Here is a 15,893-nt window from a genome sequence, read left to right as displayed (position 1 = left end):
TGGTTTGACCCAAGCGTGATTTTATTATTCTTTATTCCATATAATTAATTTTAATGAGTTTTTTTGGGGATCGTGAAGTTAAGTATGCTCGAGGATTTGTAATGTTATTTTTCTACTTCCCTTGTGTGAGTGAGAGTGAGACGAGTAAGATTTGAATTTAATGCCGATTACATTCGACATTAAAAGAAATTTTAAGGGAGATTTTTTAGGATGATGAGCTAAGAAATTTTTCCTTGCGATAAACTACATGTATGTGCGACAAACACTGTTTGATTGTTAATTTGTTATACCTTTATTGAAGTTACTTAATCCATAAATCCATAATGTCTCTGTACTTGCAAATAGGCTAGAACTTTTATGCCATACTTGATGTTGCTAATCGCCTAATCAATCATATTTGTGTTTGTACTTCAAGAAACCAGGACCTTTTGTTAATTTGACTTACTCCGTATTAATTTTTTTTCTACCTACCTTTAATTGTGTTGTATATACATTTCTTATTATGCATTTAGGGAAATGCATAATCTTCCTAACAAAATAACCTAAAAATCATCCTAATTATTGGATGATGATGACATGTGAAAAAATCAAAGGGTAAAATTAGGAAAGAGAATTAGTGGATAACACATGTCACTTTCTTATAGTTTTAGGAGGATTTTTAGACTAATCTTTTAAGGGAATTTATCATTTTTGCATATATATATATATGCGGTTATTTAATTGAATTATCAAAGGTTTTAATATGATATTGATAATTAAAATTTGGTTTAGTTAGCATAATATTAATGTTAAAATATGCTTAATATCTTATCAAAACTTAGATTTGTTAAAAAAATATATTGAATATAAATTTAAAAAAAAACGGATTGAATTAATGTCTCAAATAAATAATTGTAATTATGTTTGATCGATTTGATATAATGTTTACCTAATTAATTCAAAATCTATCTAAATTTAAATAAATATATATAAAAAAGTTTGAAGATGACACATAGGATAAATCCTAGTTGGCAATTTTTTAGCAGAACTTTAGATTTGAAAAGGCTAGGATAACTATCCTAGTTGGCAATTTTTTAGCATAACTTTAGATTTGAAGAAGGCTTGAAAAGGCTAGGATAACTATTCTTTTAATATATATATATATATTTGTTAATAACATTTATAACATAATTATATTAATGAAAAATAAATTTAAAATCCAATCACTAATATATTCAAGTTTTATGTAACATAAACAAAAATATATATGGTCAAAATTGAAAGATAAATACTAAAAAATTAAAAGTTAAACATTTAAAATGAGACTAGGGAAATATTAGTTGGATATTCATAGATCTATGATTTGGTGTTTTGGTTTTGTTATGGGTTCAAGCCGTCGTTGCCTCTTCTATGGGTTTTTCTGTTCTATTCTTTTATAATGAATTGTATTCAAGTTTTGAGTATTAATAATATAAATAGTTTTTAACTTTTTATAAGTTCCATTTTTGTTGATACTAATAATTTAATTTAACATTTCTAATGGTTATAATTTGTGAAACCAAATATATAAATAAGAATTTTGTTTAACTTATATTAAAATAGAATACATATATTTACAATTGATAATAGAATTACTATCTAATGACAAAAACAAATCACTTACTCTCAAACCCAAAATAACTTCATTTTTTAAAATTCAATCCACCTACCAAAATTCATTTTTGCTCTCCATTTTTACATAGGCTTGGTCGGTGCAACCCATAATATCACCTGTTTTTTTGGCTTATCATATGATAAAAAAATAAAATAAAATAAAAATTACAACCCATAATATCACCTGTCTTTCGGCTTAACATATGTAATAAAAAATATTATGTTCTTTTATTCATTTTTCAGACCGATGTGCTAATTCTATCCCGCTGCGAAGTCTTAGCGGGTGTTTGTGATTGATTGTGTAAATTTGATTTTGCATTTAAAACTACGTTTTGTAAATCAAATGTTTTAATATGCTTTTTCAAAATTGCGTTTTGTCTTTGTGAAAACGAATATAATTATTTTTTTCTATCAAACACTTTTTTCCACTAATTGCGTTATACAAACGCAATAATCAGATAATCCCTTTAAACTCAATCTCAAACACCCTCTTAATATCAAGTTCTCTCTTTAACCCGGCCTTATATGTAGTTGTAGAGTACTAAAGTTAGTGCTAGTCCGCTAAACGGCCTATCAAGCAGTTGGCCTTTATAGTTTTAGTAGTGTTTCTTAATAAACTGAATGATAGCAACGTACTTATGTTACAAAATGAGAAATGACGACCATTTAAAAATTTTATTTTTATTATAGATCAAAGCAAACAGCAGTTAGCAAATATCAGAACTAAAAAGTAAACATAATTTATTAAGCCAATCTGCCAACATAAAGTGTTGAGCTAAAAGATTTAAGCCTTTTATTGGAGATTATTGTTGAGTTCAAGGAGATGGTTGGTTATGAGTTGCACCAATGCACCACCTCCAATATGATTGGCGAGCCCACCAGTGGACGATGGTGTACCTCCATTGATGCCACTTGTACAACTCCTATTTTTCGCTTCTCCTCCCAAAGACTTGGAGCTTCTTCCTGCATTTCTGCACACCATTTTGCCTCTTGATTTCTGCATGTAATTCGATATTAATTAGTTCTAAATGCAAGTATCTAGAAAATCATAAGATTATCCACTCTGATTTGATCGACGCAAAAAAATAAATATATATAACTTGGCTCCAAAATGTAGTTAGGTTAAAGGTAACAGTGTAACGCTCCGTACAATTTATTTAGTACCCTAAAGCTAAATTGTATTATTTATATTTGTAAGTGATTGTAAGTATTAGAGTCAGGATTTGCATTAAAGGAGGTCAGTTGCTTGATTAAGAAAGACTGATTGGATAAATTATATTGATTTTAATTTTGATGTAAAATTTAACGAAAGAAATTGCTACGCTTGAAGATGACCGTGCACCCTCTAGCCGTCACTAGCTCTGCCTTTGCTAGCTTGTAATTAAGCATTAATGTTCATTTTAGTGTGGCTGTAAGTATTGGTTGTAGGACTTCACATCCAGTGATTACTCAAAACTTAAACCTTAACATCATGAATAATTAAGATTACATCTTGTCGATAAAAGCATAATTTAACAAAGAGAGGAACTTACACATGATGATTCTCGACGACGCTTGGGTGCTTTGGTTACCATATCAACCATATTGATCAATTCATCAAACTGACACAACACGTCACAACCAAAGACATTTATAAGAAAAAAAATGAAATACGGGACAAATAATGATTACTAATTAATATGACATAAACGAAAAATCCTATTGATATTGGTTAACAAATATTATTGTACCTTATTAACTATCGTATCATATTTAGACATACACTGGTATTGCCTTTGATCATCATCATACTCTTTTGTCATAGCCATGTACTTCTCCATAGAATTAGGTGTAAATTAATACTATATAAAACTATAGTATAACAATACGTATATAGTCTTATATATATAAATTGATTGATGGTTACTTTAACTAATGTCTAATCATGCATTCCACTCATTGTCATGATTATATTTGTATTAGTTTTTTAGTCAAAAATTAAGATGAGTATGTCATGAAATAAACATGATTTGGCAATAATGAAAACCTTGACGAGATAGGAAAATAGAAAGGGTATCAACCAAATTAGCCATTACAGTAATATGCATGTGTTCTATTAATCCAGCATTGAAACGGTTATTGACTAATGATGAGGTGATTACGACCATTTCACTTTAGTTGGAGTTGCAGATGAAACTGTGTATACAAAGACGCTTTTGGTGGATAGTAAAAGTATCATCACTACCGCTCGATTCTTTGAGTTCTAAAAAAAATGATAGGATGAGAAGATAAAAGATATATATAATCTCTTTAAATCATCTTATAATATTCTTATTGAAAGATTTTTTTTTTAAAAAAAAAACCGTTCAAATCATGTCAATCTATTTTCTTTCAATCGTTGAATAAAACTCAAAAAGTCAACTTATTTTAAAATTATTTGATTCTTTTCTTTAAAAAAAATTATAAAAAACAACATAGTCTACAAGAAAATTGGCTTTTTGGAGACGAAAATTGTCATCGCCAAAGCCCAATTAATTGCCGTCTCCAAAGCCTTTTGAAGTCGTGTAAACTTCGTCTCCTATAGTTGTTGGCGTCGAAATATTATGGGCCCAAGTTTGGATAAGAAAAATGGAAAAGGAAATAAAGTAGATAGCTAATTCAGAATTAATTGTCAACCACTAGCTATTTAAAACTAGATTTATACCCGGTCGTTGACCAAGTTAGGAAAAATAAGTACATATAAACAAAATACGTTTAACATTAAAGATGAAATGATTTAGCGAAAGTGCAAATAAAAATGGACTAAATAAATAGATCATAACTGCAAAACACATAGATAGCTCATCACATAACTAAATATTCATATATTTTCTTAGAAATATATACCGTTGGAAGACAAGATATATATATAGACATAGAAGGAAGACAACTGCAAGTACTTTGCGAGTGAAGTTTTACATCTAAAAGTAATTCACCACATTAGAAAGCATAGATAACTAAATACATTAAAATTATCAAACCAAAATTTACTCGAAGACATAGAGACGGCGGTGTGCAAAGATGTAAAAAAGAAATCTCAAAACATAACTCACTGGATGCACAGCCTCCCCTGTATGGCTATATCCCCTTGTCTCCAGGCACATTGTAACACAACATTTCTAAGAAAACCACCAAAGATTGATGGTGCTTAGGCTTTTTGCAGTTTATCGAAACTAAGAGGCTCCTCAAAATTCGACATTTTAATGGCAAGAGGTGATATTCTGTATTTCTGAGTTTTTTTCCAAACTATTATAATGAGAAAACTTATTTACCAAAGTAATATAGTTCTAAAAGTATTTACCATTTTACTTAAACCTTAATTTAATTTAACCTTATTTATTAGATTGAAAAATAAAATAAAATAAATCCCCATTAAACCTTTTGTCTTCTTCAACCCCCAACGAGCATGGTACTCGCGCAATGCGACGACAGTAATGGGGAAGGCGGTCTGCTTTATTAGGGATTTGAGTAGTTACGTAAAGAAAAAAAAAACAAAAAAAGTCCAAGGGCAAATAAGGTATTTTAAAGACAGAAATATTTAATAGGGGTTGAGATTTGCTTTATTAGGAGTATAAATATTATAATTCACCTTCAGACTAACAAAAACAAATATTACGGCACACAAAAATATCAATTTGAAGATTTATGTTGTATTTTCTTTTATTAGTATTATTTAAAATTTAATTTTTGGTGATTGGCTTGTGATAACAAAAATTAATATTACCTATCTATCTATCTTTAATTATGTAAACAAATATCAAGCTACGAAATGGAATGGAATAGAATTGACATCAAAGAAGGAAAAAAGTATACTTATTGTAGAATGAAAAACCGGCCACAATCGAACAACATGTAAATCTAAGTCTTAAAAAGTGAACGCGTAATAGTTTGAGATGTTTTGACATTCTATTTGATGTTTAGCTGTCTTTGATATTTGAATACATTATGTTTTAGATGTACTTTGGTTGGCCCATGATCAACATAAAATTTTTATGTATTTCGTTTAACATGTACTGTCATTAGAACTTAGTGTTATATTCTGCAATTTTTAAAAAAAAAATGATGATGAAGGTCACAAATCAAATGCAGGTACATGAGGGGACTAATTCCATATTTTTGTTTTAGCAATGTTATATCATATTATGCAAACTCATAGTATTGTATTATATTCTCCAAATTCATAGTAAGGTTTGAGCGAATGGAAAAAAAATGCGAGTGAATAGATGCTACATAAGTGCTGACAGTTCTTTTTCTTTAATTATTATATTTAATTTAATGTTTAATTAAGGTTTAACAAAAATGATAAATATTATTAAAATAATATTAATTTAGTAAATAAGTTTTCCTATTATACTAGTTTAAAAAAATTCTTACATTTCTGCAGGCTGCAGCTCTTCTCACCAATATTGGTCCAGGACTTTAGATCCACTACCCACCATTAAGGTAGTCCATCCAATATTTTATACCGTCATATATCATAAAATATATGTACATTCGTAATTAAAATTGTCATGAGAATATCATTAGTTCCTTGTTATTTACCATTGGATCACCATATAATCCCAAAAACAACCCCTCCTTTCTTCTGATTCGACCCAAAACCCCAACAAAACCTTACCGCGCGGTTTGTTCAACCAGAAAGAAAAGAAACTGAAAACCAAGAAGCTAGAATATATAGGTATATATTTTTTAAATGCATGTTGTGTTTAGATTAATTGTCTAATTAAGATGAACGCTACAGTGTCATAAAGATTTTAATATAACTCAAATAGAAATCTTTAATTAAGTCTTATATCTGAAAACATATATAAACTTCATTCCAGTGTATGCTATCATTGCTACGTCGACGTTTATTAATTAGTAATCTGTAACTGAAAACAAAAATCATATATATATACAACTAATTATTTCTAATTAATAATTTGACGACCTTTGCCTCAAAGTACGACCTTTGCCCCAAATTTGGTAAGTGTTCATCTTTTCTTTTTGAAATATAAGATGTTTGGAAATGAAATATTTAATATATCAATATTTTCTAACTTAGGGGTGGGTTATTTTGAGAACCATAAAAAAAAAAAGAACGCGAGAACCAATCTAGGCCACACATCTCATCTTCTTTTTTCTCTTTCATCACTTTCATCCAAATTTTTCAAAACGTTTTATCTCACAAACCATGCATCGTTAGACGAAAAAAAAACCATGGGTAGTCTTAAAATTTCGTCCTCTTTCATTAGAGATGCGACTTAATATACTTTTGACAAACTTTTAAATTTCGAAATTTTTTTTTTTTTTCAAATTTTTTTTTTTACCTGCACATGTGTAGGATGTGTATGATGTATACCCTACACATGTCCTGCACATGTGTAGGACGTCCTACACATGTGTAGAATATACATCCTACACATGTGTAGGATTATCGCTAAAAAAAAAATTAAAAAAAAATCGAAATTTAAAAGTTTGTCAAAAGTATATCAAGTCGCATCTCTAATGAAAGAGCACGAAATTTTAAGACTACCCATGCTTTTTTTTTCGTTTAACGATGTACGGTTTGTGAGATAAAACCATTTGAATGAATTGGGTGAAAATGAGGAGAGAGAAAATTAAATATCATCAAGATCAAAATCAATGGCCATGATTGGTTCTCTCGTTCTTTTTTTTTTAAGGGTTCTCAAACTAACTTTCCTCTTCTAACTTATGTATAATTAACAAAATCGATCTTATTTATGTTTTTTTTTATTATAAATATTACTCTTAAACTTGAAATATGGTCTAATTATAGTGTTAACTATCAACACGAACCATAAATCAGATTTTCAAAAAAACAATATATATATATAAGAAAAAAATTTTAATTTCAAATGAATAAGTTTGAACCCTTAAGTGAAACTCAACTTTTAATTAAAGTCATTAGATTAAAACTTTTTTTCTTTTTTTTCCACATTATTTTAGAAATATTTTTAATTTAATAAATTTTAATATGATTATTAAGTATGGAAAATAATTAATACACATTAAAATTATAGAATGTAATTAAATATAATGATATAATTATGGAAAATAATTCTAGAATTTTATATTATTTTTTTGAAAAAAATCACTTTTTTGATTTTTTTTTCTTTTATAATATTTCTTTTTGTTTTACATTGTATGTTGTTATCAAATTGTGACTTTATATAAAAATTTTATCATATAACGATCGATATAACAAAAATATTGGTTTTAGATATTTAATTTTACATCATTAGTCACACTTATGATAAATATTAAAAGATATTTAATGGAGAATTTTAAAGACGTTTAGTTTACAATTTAACAAAGTTATAATTTAAATTTGAAATTTGTAGAATTTACGAAACAAAGTTTTACAATATGCTTGAATTAGGTACCAATTCAAGTTTATTTTATGAAATCCATCTCATCCCGTGTTACGTTACTTGACTTTGTATTCTAGAAGCGCATCCATATTCATCATCGTGGATGAAAATTTGACAAATGACGGTGACAGTAGAAAACAGATTGCAAATCCTAAACTTAATTATTTATCAACAAAAAACAAAAAGGAAACGATGAACGCAAAATAATCAAGAGTGAAATGCAAGTCAAAAAAAAAACAAAAAAAAAACATTGTATTAGTAAAGCTAAATCCTAAATCGAGATGCAAAGAACTAGTGAAATTTCCATTTGAAATTTAAAAATTTTGTGAAAACTATAAAATTGGCCAAAACAGAATGTGATCTGAATCTAACACAATGTGTTTTAATTGTGTTTTTTAAAAACACATTCGAATGTGTTTTTATTGTGTAATCTAAAAACACATTGCATTAAATTTTAGGGAAAAATCCATAAAAAAGTAACTTATTTACATAAATTTCGTATTAAAGGTAACCTATTTTGTTTTCGTCTATTTAAACGACCATATTTTCAAAATTTTCCTAATAAAGGGTATCTCGTTAGTTTTTAACAGACGACGCCAGTTAAGTGCAACGTCACCGATGTCACGTAATCAGATTTGCTGACGTGATAGTTGATTTTCACTAACTTATATATTTCGGTTTTTATATATCAAAAAACATATTTCATTTTTCTTTTTCTCTCTCGCCACCTTATTCTTCCCCCGATTCTATTTCCCCCCAAAACCAAGAACCGTAATATTACCCCTTCAAAATTCATTCGATTAAACCGAACAAATATAAGTTAGTCAAAGTCAACTCACACGTCAACAAATCTGATACTTAACGGGCGTCGTCTGTCAAAAATTAACGATATACCCTTTATTAGGAAACTTTTAAAAATAGGGTCCTTTAATTAGACGAAAGCAAAATATGTTACTTTTAATAGGAAATTTGTGTAAATAGGTTATCTTTCGATGGGTTTTTTTTTTAATTTAAATCACAGTGTGTTTTTGATAGCTCGTGAAAATCAGAAAATTGTTCAAACAAACTGTGATATGACCTTAATACTATTTGTTTAAAAAAAAAAATCACATTGTGTTAAATTCATATCAGAATGTGTTTTAGTCAGTTTTTTAGTTTCATGAAAATTTTAGTTTTTAAATGAATATAATCCTCATAAATATAGTAGCATGAATATAAATATGAAAAATTCTAAGTTACACGATGAAGTAAAATAAATTGAAGGAAAAAGTTAAAAACTTGAATATGAAGAGTAAAGTATAATTTTAAAATTATATATATATATATATAGGTTTTAGGTAAAATAAAACAAGTATTAATGTAAAACAAATAAAACAATAAGTTTTTTTATAGTGATAATTACCGTGTATCAAAAAAATCATAGTACATCAATTGTTTTATGAATCTTCGTGCATCAATTTAACCATGATCTAAGGGTCAAGATCTTGTCCTATTTGTTTTACTTTAATACTTGTTTTACAATACCCCACCCCTATATATATATATAAAAGTCAAAATATAAAATATCACACCTATCCTATTGGCAAGTCTAACCTTTGTAAAGTACCTAAGAAAGATCCTATCAATTTATCTCACTATTTATTTTATTTTGAATGGCTTGATTTGTTTTGACTTAGCTTAGTTTCAAGTTTTGAACCTAACACCAACAATCAAAAGAACCACCTAGTTTGGGAGCCATTTAAAATGTTTTCACGTTAACAGTCCCTTAAAAACAGGTTACAAATTAGGTATAATAAAATAAAAGCAAGAATAGTCTTAATTGGAGTGGCCATTATTTGCCTTCGTTGTTGTAATCGTGATTTCGATTTCCAGTTTTTGCTTTTCTTTTTATACTCGTAATTTGTTTTTCTATGATTTCTTTTATTGTGTCGTTTTTTCTTTGTCCTTTTGTTTTCTTAACCCAATGAAATCAAGATTGGGTTGGTCTTGCAAATTTTGTGTTTTTGTATTTTTTATTTGGATTCCAAATTTCAAAGTATTATATATAGTTCTCGAATTGTATTAGTGATACCATGCTGCGTTGACTAGCAGGCAGGTGTCTTCCTGTCACCAAGCTTATTTAGTTTGCGTTTTTTTTTTCCTCGTCATGATATTACCTAAAATTAATTGGTTTTTGGATTTGTACCGTCCATTTTAACTTTAAACTATGATACGTATTTTTAAAACAACTTTTGGGTAACCAATGTTATATTTTTAGTTTATAAGAGCTTTTTCAAAGGTTTATCATTTTGTCATTCACGGTACTCTATATTTTATACCGTCATATATGTGAGTAGTAGTCATATATCATAAAATATATGTACATTCTTAATTAAAATTGTCATGAGAATATCATTATTTCCTTGTTATTTACCCTTGGATCACCATATAATCCCAAAAACAGCCCCTCCTTTCTTCTGATTCGACCCAAAACCCCAACAAAACCTTGCCGCGCGGTTTGTTCAACCAGAAAGAAAAGAAACGGAAAACCAAGAAGCTTGAATATATGTATATATTTTTTAAATGCATGTTGTGTTTAGATTAATTGTCTAATTAAGATGAACGCTACAGTGTCATAAAGATTTTAATATAACTCAAATAGAAATCTTTAATTAAGTCTTATATCTGAAAACATATATAAACTTCATTCCAGTGTATGCTATCATTGCTAGTCGACGTTTATTAATTAGTAATCTGTAACTGAAAACAAAAATCAATATATATACAACTAATTATTTCTAATTAATAATTTGATGACCTTTGCCTCAAAGTACTATACATCTAGAGCTGGCATATCGTGTCCGACACGACACGATAAGACACGAATACGATAGGGTTAAACACGAACACAACACAATAGCTAATCGTGTCAGTTTTTCCAAACACGACACGATTTTTAACAGGTTACACGATAAGGGACCTGTTAAGGAACTTGTTAAAAGTTACACGATAAAGGACCTGTTAAGGGGCTTGATAACGTATCTTATTGTGTTTTAACGTGTCTTAACGTGTCCTTAATGTGTCGTTAACGGGTCTTTAAAGTTTCTTAACATGTCCGTATATATACTACTTATCTTATCGTGTCTATTCGTGTTTTAACAGGTCCGGACCTGTTAAGACACGAAACACGTTAAGGTCAAACACGAAACACGAAAAAACTAGGTCGTGTCGTGTCGTGCTAACAGGTCCGTATCGAAAATTGCCGGCTCTATATACATCGCATATAAATTAGGTAGGAGAAAAAGAAAAGAAAATGAATATACGTACAACTAGTTATTTGTAAAGAATTTGATGACCTTTGCCTAAAATTACGTCGCATATATATAAATTAAGTAGGGGGAAAATAAAACAGAAATGAACATACAACTATTTAATTATTTGTAAAAAATTTGATGACCCTTTGCCACAAGTTACGTCCCATAAATTATTAAGTAGAAGAAAAAGAAGACAGATAATTCCAACCACACTCCAACATTTGACGAATTAAATAATTTTTTTTTTTTTTTTTAACATTCAATACGGTTTTATTAGTGACGAATTAAATAATGTATTCAAATGTGAAAGCTAACAAGTCCAAATTAATGGGGGTGGGTCAGGTGTCCTAAGCAATCCCAACGATGTCATGAAGGTGGGAGTACAAAAACAGCATCAATTAATTAAGAAAATCCCGTGGCTATATATATACCATGATCATACCATGGGAGGCAACTCATATTCAAACCTAGATAGCTAAACAAAATGTTTACTTGTCGCCCAATTTCCCCTTCTCTGTTTCTACTCATGATCTGCTTTTCTGCCACGGCCGCCGCAGCCACGACGACGACTACATTTACCACCGAACCATTAAACCTCGAAAACTTCATGTTTTTAGAAGATGCCCATATCTTCAACGACACTACTACTATTACTGTTAGACTCACTCGGGACCTCCTCGTCCCAAACTCTGGTGCCGGCATGTTGTTATACAAATACCCCATCCCATTCCGTCAGCCCGGTAACCCGAATCCCACCAGCTTTAAAGCTCACTTAACCTTCTCTGTTAAAGATTTGAACCCCAACTCCATTGGAGGTGGTTTGGCTTTAGCCATCTCGCCCGGAAATGGAAATATCGGTGCCGGCGGTAAGTTTCTTGGCATCCCCAAGGGGGCAGTTTCCATTGAGTTTGATACCGCCAAGGATACTGAGCTTCATGATGTTAATGGGAACCATGTTGGTCTTAATATCAACTCTGTGGTTTCATTGTGTGTTGCTGATTTGGATTCGGTCAACATTAGTCTGAAAAGTGGGAAGCTGATCCACGTATGGGTCGACTATTCCGGGCCTGGTCACCAACTCAAAGTATTTGTCTCATATGTCAACATACAACCGGTATCACCTGTCTTAGAGGCCATCATTGATCTCTATCAATACGTGGAAGACTCGATGTTTGTGGGGATTTCAGCTTCAACACAGGCAAGTACAGAGGTCCACTCGCTAGAACATTTCAGTTTTAGTTCCTGTTTTGATGAAGATCCGAATACCAACAGCGGCGGTTTTAATGCACCACCACCACCACCAATGGCTACCGTCTCATCACCTGCTCCAGACACTACTAGGAAGACTAGAAAAAGCCGCCGTAAAATTAATAAGATTTGGTTAGGGATAATACTCCCGGTTGTGGGTGCGGTACTAGGAATAATGCTGACCGGGGGAATTAGCATCTATTTTATCTGTAAATGTTATTGTTGTTCAGATAGGAACAATGAAAATGCTACGCATCTGATTACTCCTTGAGACTAGCTATGTGGTATGAGGACTTTTCTAGCAAGGCGTTTTACGGCATGCATCTTGGATATGATGATGTGTAGTATTTTTGGTCTTTTTTAATTAGGCGTTTTAGGGCATCTTGGATGCTATGTATAAAAGACTACTATCTATGTGGTATTTTAGGCTTTTTCTAGTCGTTTCAGGGACCTTTATCTTTCGTCGTTTATATGTTTCCTAATGTTGTAATGGTATGTATATATAAGACTATGTGATTTTTTAATTATTTCAATTCATTTCTAGTTTTTATGGTAAAATGTCATGGAAAGATTACCACACATGGCTGAAGACTCCCACCCATGGAATACCTAATACCAGTATACCACATAGTCTGATGAGATATATAGTGCTAGCCCACTTCTATATAGCTAGTCTAGCTCATCAAGTTAGTATTTTTGGGGCTTGATGGTTAGTTTTCGTGGTACGTACTTGTACTAGCTAGTCTTTATATACATTTGTAATAAAATGTTTACATACGTGGTTATGTTATTGTAATTTCTAAATGTTGTTAGTTGTGTTTGCTTTATTTTTTACTTTCTCTTATTTGTTATATTTTTGCAATTTTCTGATCACCCACACCAAATCATCTAAGGTTACTTTCCCACTAGCATTCGGTTTGATTAACAACAATCCATCCTTAAGGTTGTCAGTAACAACCTTAACAAAATACTGGACAATAGGATAGTAAATGCTCTTGAAAGTATTGGGAAGTTTAATGGATTTCTAGAACCTGGTCCAAGTCAAATGGATCTCAAGATAAATATCTTCAAATTCAAATATATGATAGATTGGTCTAAATCTTCAAATATCATAGATAAAGCCTTTATAGAATTTACACTACATTGTAAAATGCTTATAAGGATAGGCAAATATACTATAAAAGATCACTATTATCTCAACCTCCAAATAATAATCGGTGCAGAGTCATCGAATTAATAATTAACTTATGTTTCATTCATATTGAATACAAACAATTATTTTATTTTAATTTAGTTTTTCCAATAGATTTATATTCGAGTACATGTTTAATTGAAATTTGGCTATGGTTTGTAATGTTTATGGCTTATACTCCGTAAATCGTACTACAAACATATCTAATTTATTTACTTAAACTAAGAGGAATGGGAACAAGGGTAGGAGGTGCGACTTGTGCCATGTGGCATGGAGGGTAAAAAGAGTTGTCCCTCAAAAAAAGTAGAAATGAGTGGGTTTTTAAGTAAGGGGCGACTTGTGCCATGTGACACTTTCAATGATTGGTTTTAATAATTGATTTTATTTTTGTTTTAATTTTTTTATGATTTTCATATTATTATAAAAATAACAAAATTTCTATAAATAGTAAAATAAAATACTAACCATTAAAATTAAAATCCAACACATACAAATTAAAACATAAAACCACACATCAAACACATAAAAAAAAAATTATTCGATACACAAACACAAATAAATAACTAATAACTAATCATCATCGCTAAAGTAGTCATCGACTTCCAGTGGCACGTATGGTGGATGATTTCCCCTCTTGTTTTCCCAAAGATGATCTACCAAATCCGCTAAGAGCATGTTGTGGGTTTGGCTATTTCGTACGGCTTGTTAATTCGCGATTCGTTGCTCCATTGAAGTTTGTTGTTCCCAATACGTCGGGTCTAGTGTCGGGTCTTCATCGTTGAAGTCTTGACAAAAAGCTTTATCTTCATCCTCCAATATCATGTTGTGTAGAGCGATACACGCGTATATCACGTCATGCATCCTCTGCTTGTCCCAAAACCGTGAGGAAAAACTAACAACTTTCCAACGCTTTTTAAGAACCCCGAATGCTCTCTCTATATCCTTTCGCGCCGATTCTTGTTTTTTCTTAAAGTATTTTCTCTTTTCGTCAATCGGGTCAGTAAAGGTCTTCACAAAGGTGGAATACTCAGAGTAGATGCCATATGTCAAGTAGTATCCGGCTTTGTAGTAGTTGTTGTTTGCATAAAAACCCGCTGTAAATTAAACAAAAACTAATATTAGTTAACAAAAGCATATATAATATATTACTACATATTATATACTTAAACGTTAAGTACGTAATTAACCTGTAGGTGTCAAGCCAGATATAATTTCTTCCAAGACTGGGGACGCCTCAAACACGTTGATGTCATTGTTGGACCCCTGCTGACCAAAATATGCATTCCAAATCCACAAGTCAGTAGACGCAACCGCCTGAAGCATCAATGATGGTCTACCAACATCCCCTCTGGTATGCGAACCGCGCCATGCTGTTAGACACATCTCCCATGGCCAGTGCATGCAATCAATACTACCAATCATACCAGGGAAACCATGAAGCTGCTCATGCACATCGTATATTCGCTCAAGATCCATAGATGTAGGTCTCCGTAGGTATGTCGATCCATACAATTCATTTATACTTATTTAAATTATTTATAAATACGTAAAATTAATATATAACTATATAATAAAATTAACTATATAAATAATATGTACGTTACTAAATATTATATACCTAACTAAATAATATGTAACTATATATAATGTAAGTAAGTAAATAAGATATAACTATATATAAAATGTACCTTTACAAAAATAAATTAGCGACTCCCTGGAAGTCCTAGCCGACATCTCCAAATGCTCGTCAAACAAGTCGACGCTACACCCATATGCTAATTGACGAAGCGCAGAGGTAGTCTTGTGTATCGGCATGAAACCCAGCTTCCCACGAGCATCCATTCTTTGTTGAAAATATGGATACCTTTCTTCCAAATCATCTGTAATTCTCAAAAATAGCCGCTTGCTCATACGATAGCGCCGTCTAAAATCTCTCGCGCCAAATACGGGTCGCTCGGCAAAGTAAAGGCGGACCAATCGCGCGTATGCCAGAACCGTTCTTCTTCTAGGCGAAAGTTGATCTTCCTCGTCTTCCGCGGCTTGAATCATAGTAGTAACCGTCAAAGCAACTGTACTAAGAATAGCGTCGTCGAGATCGATTGAATCATCGGATGAAGAGGGTGATGGAGGATCCAT

The 15,893-nt window shown here is 30.9% G+C and overlaps 2 protein-coding genes across 2 annotated transcripts; one reads left to right on the top strand and one right to left on the bottom strand.

Moving 5' to 3' along the window:
* The first annotated feature begins 11,799 nt into the window (after positions 1 to 11,799).
* On the top strand, positions 11,800 to 13,037 carry LOC122586121 (L-type lectin-domain containing receptor kinase VIII.2-like). The gene has a single exon (XM_043758229.1). It carries the CDS (start codon positions 11,802 to 11,804, stop codon positions 12,834 to 12,836), a length of 1,035 nt encoding a protein of 344 aa, XP_043614164.1. The 5' UTR covers positions 11,800 to 11,801; the 3' UTR covers positions 12,837 to 13,037.
* Positions 13,038 to 14,462: 1,425 nt separating this feature from the next.
* LOC122595262 lies at positions 14,463 to 15,893 on the bottom strand. The gene is made up of 3 exons (XM_043767603.1): positions 15,446 to 15,893; positions 14,945 to 15,127; positions 14,463 to 14,851 (listed from the first exon to the last, which is right to left on the bottom strand). The coding sequence occupies exons 1-3, from the start codon at positions 15,891 to 15,893 to the stop codon at positions 14,463 to 14,465; spliced, it is 1,020 nt and encodes a 339-aa protein (XP_043623538.1).

Source organism: Erigeron canadensis, chromosome 1 (genome assembly GCF_010389155.1).
Source record: "Erigeron canadensis isolate Cc75 chromosome 1, C_canadensis_v1, whole genome shotgun sequence".
In the NCBI taxonomy this organism is placed as follows: Eukaryota; Viridiplantae; Streptophyta; class Magnoliopsida; order Asterales; family Asteraceae; genus Erigeron; species Erigeron canadensis.
This window is presented reverse-complemented; position numbering and strand designations above follow the sequence as displayed.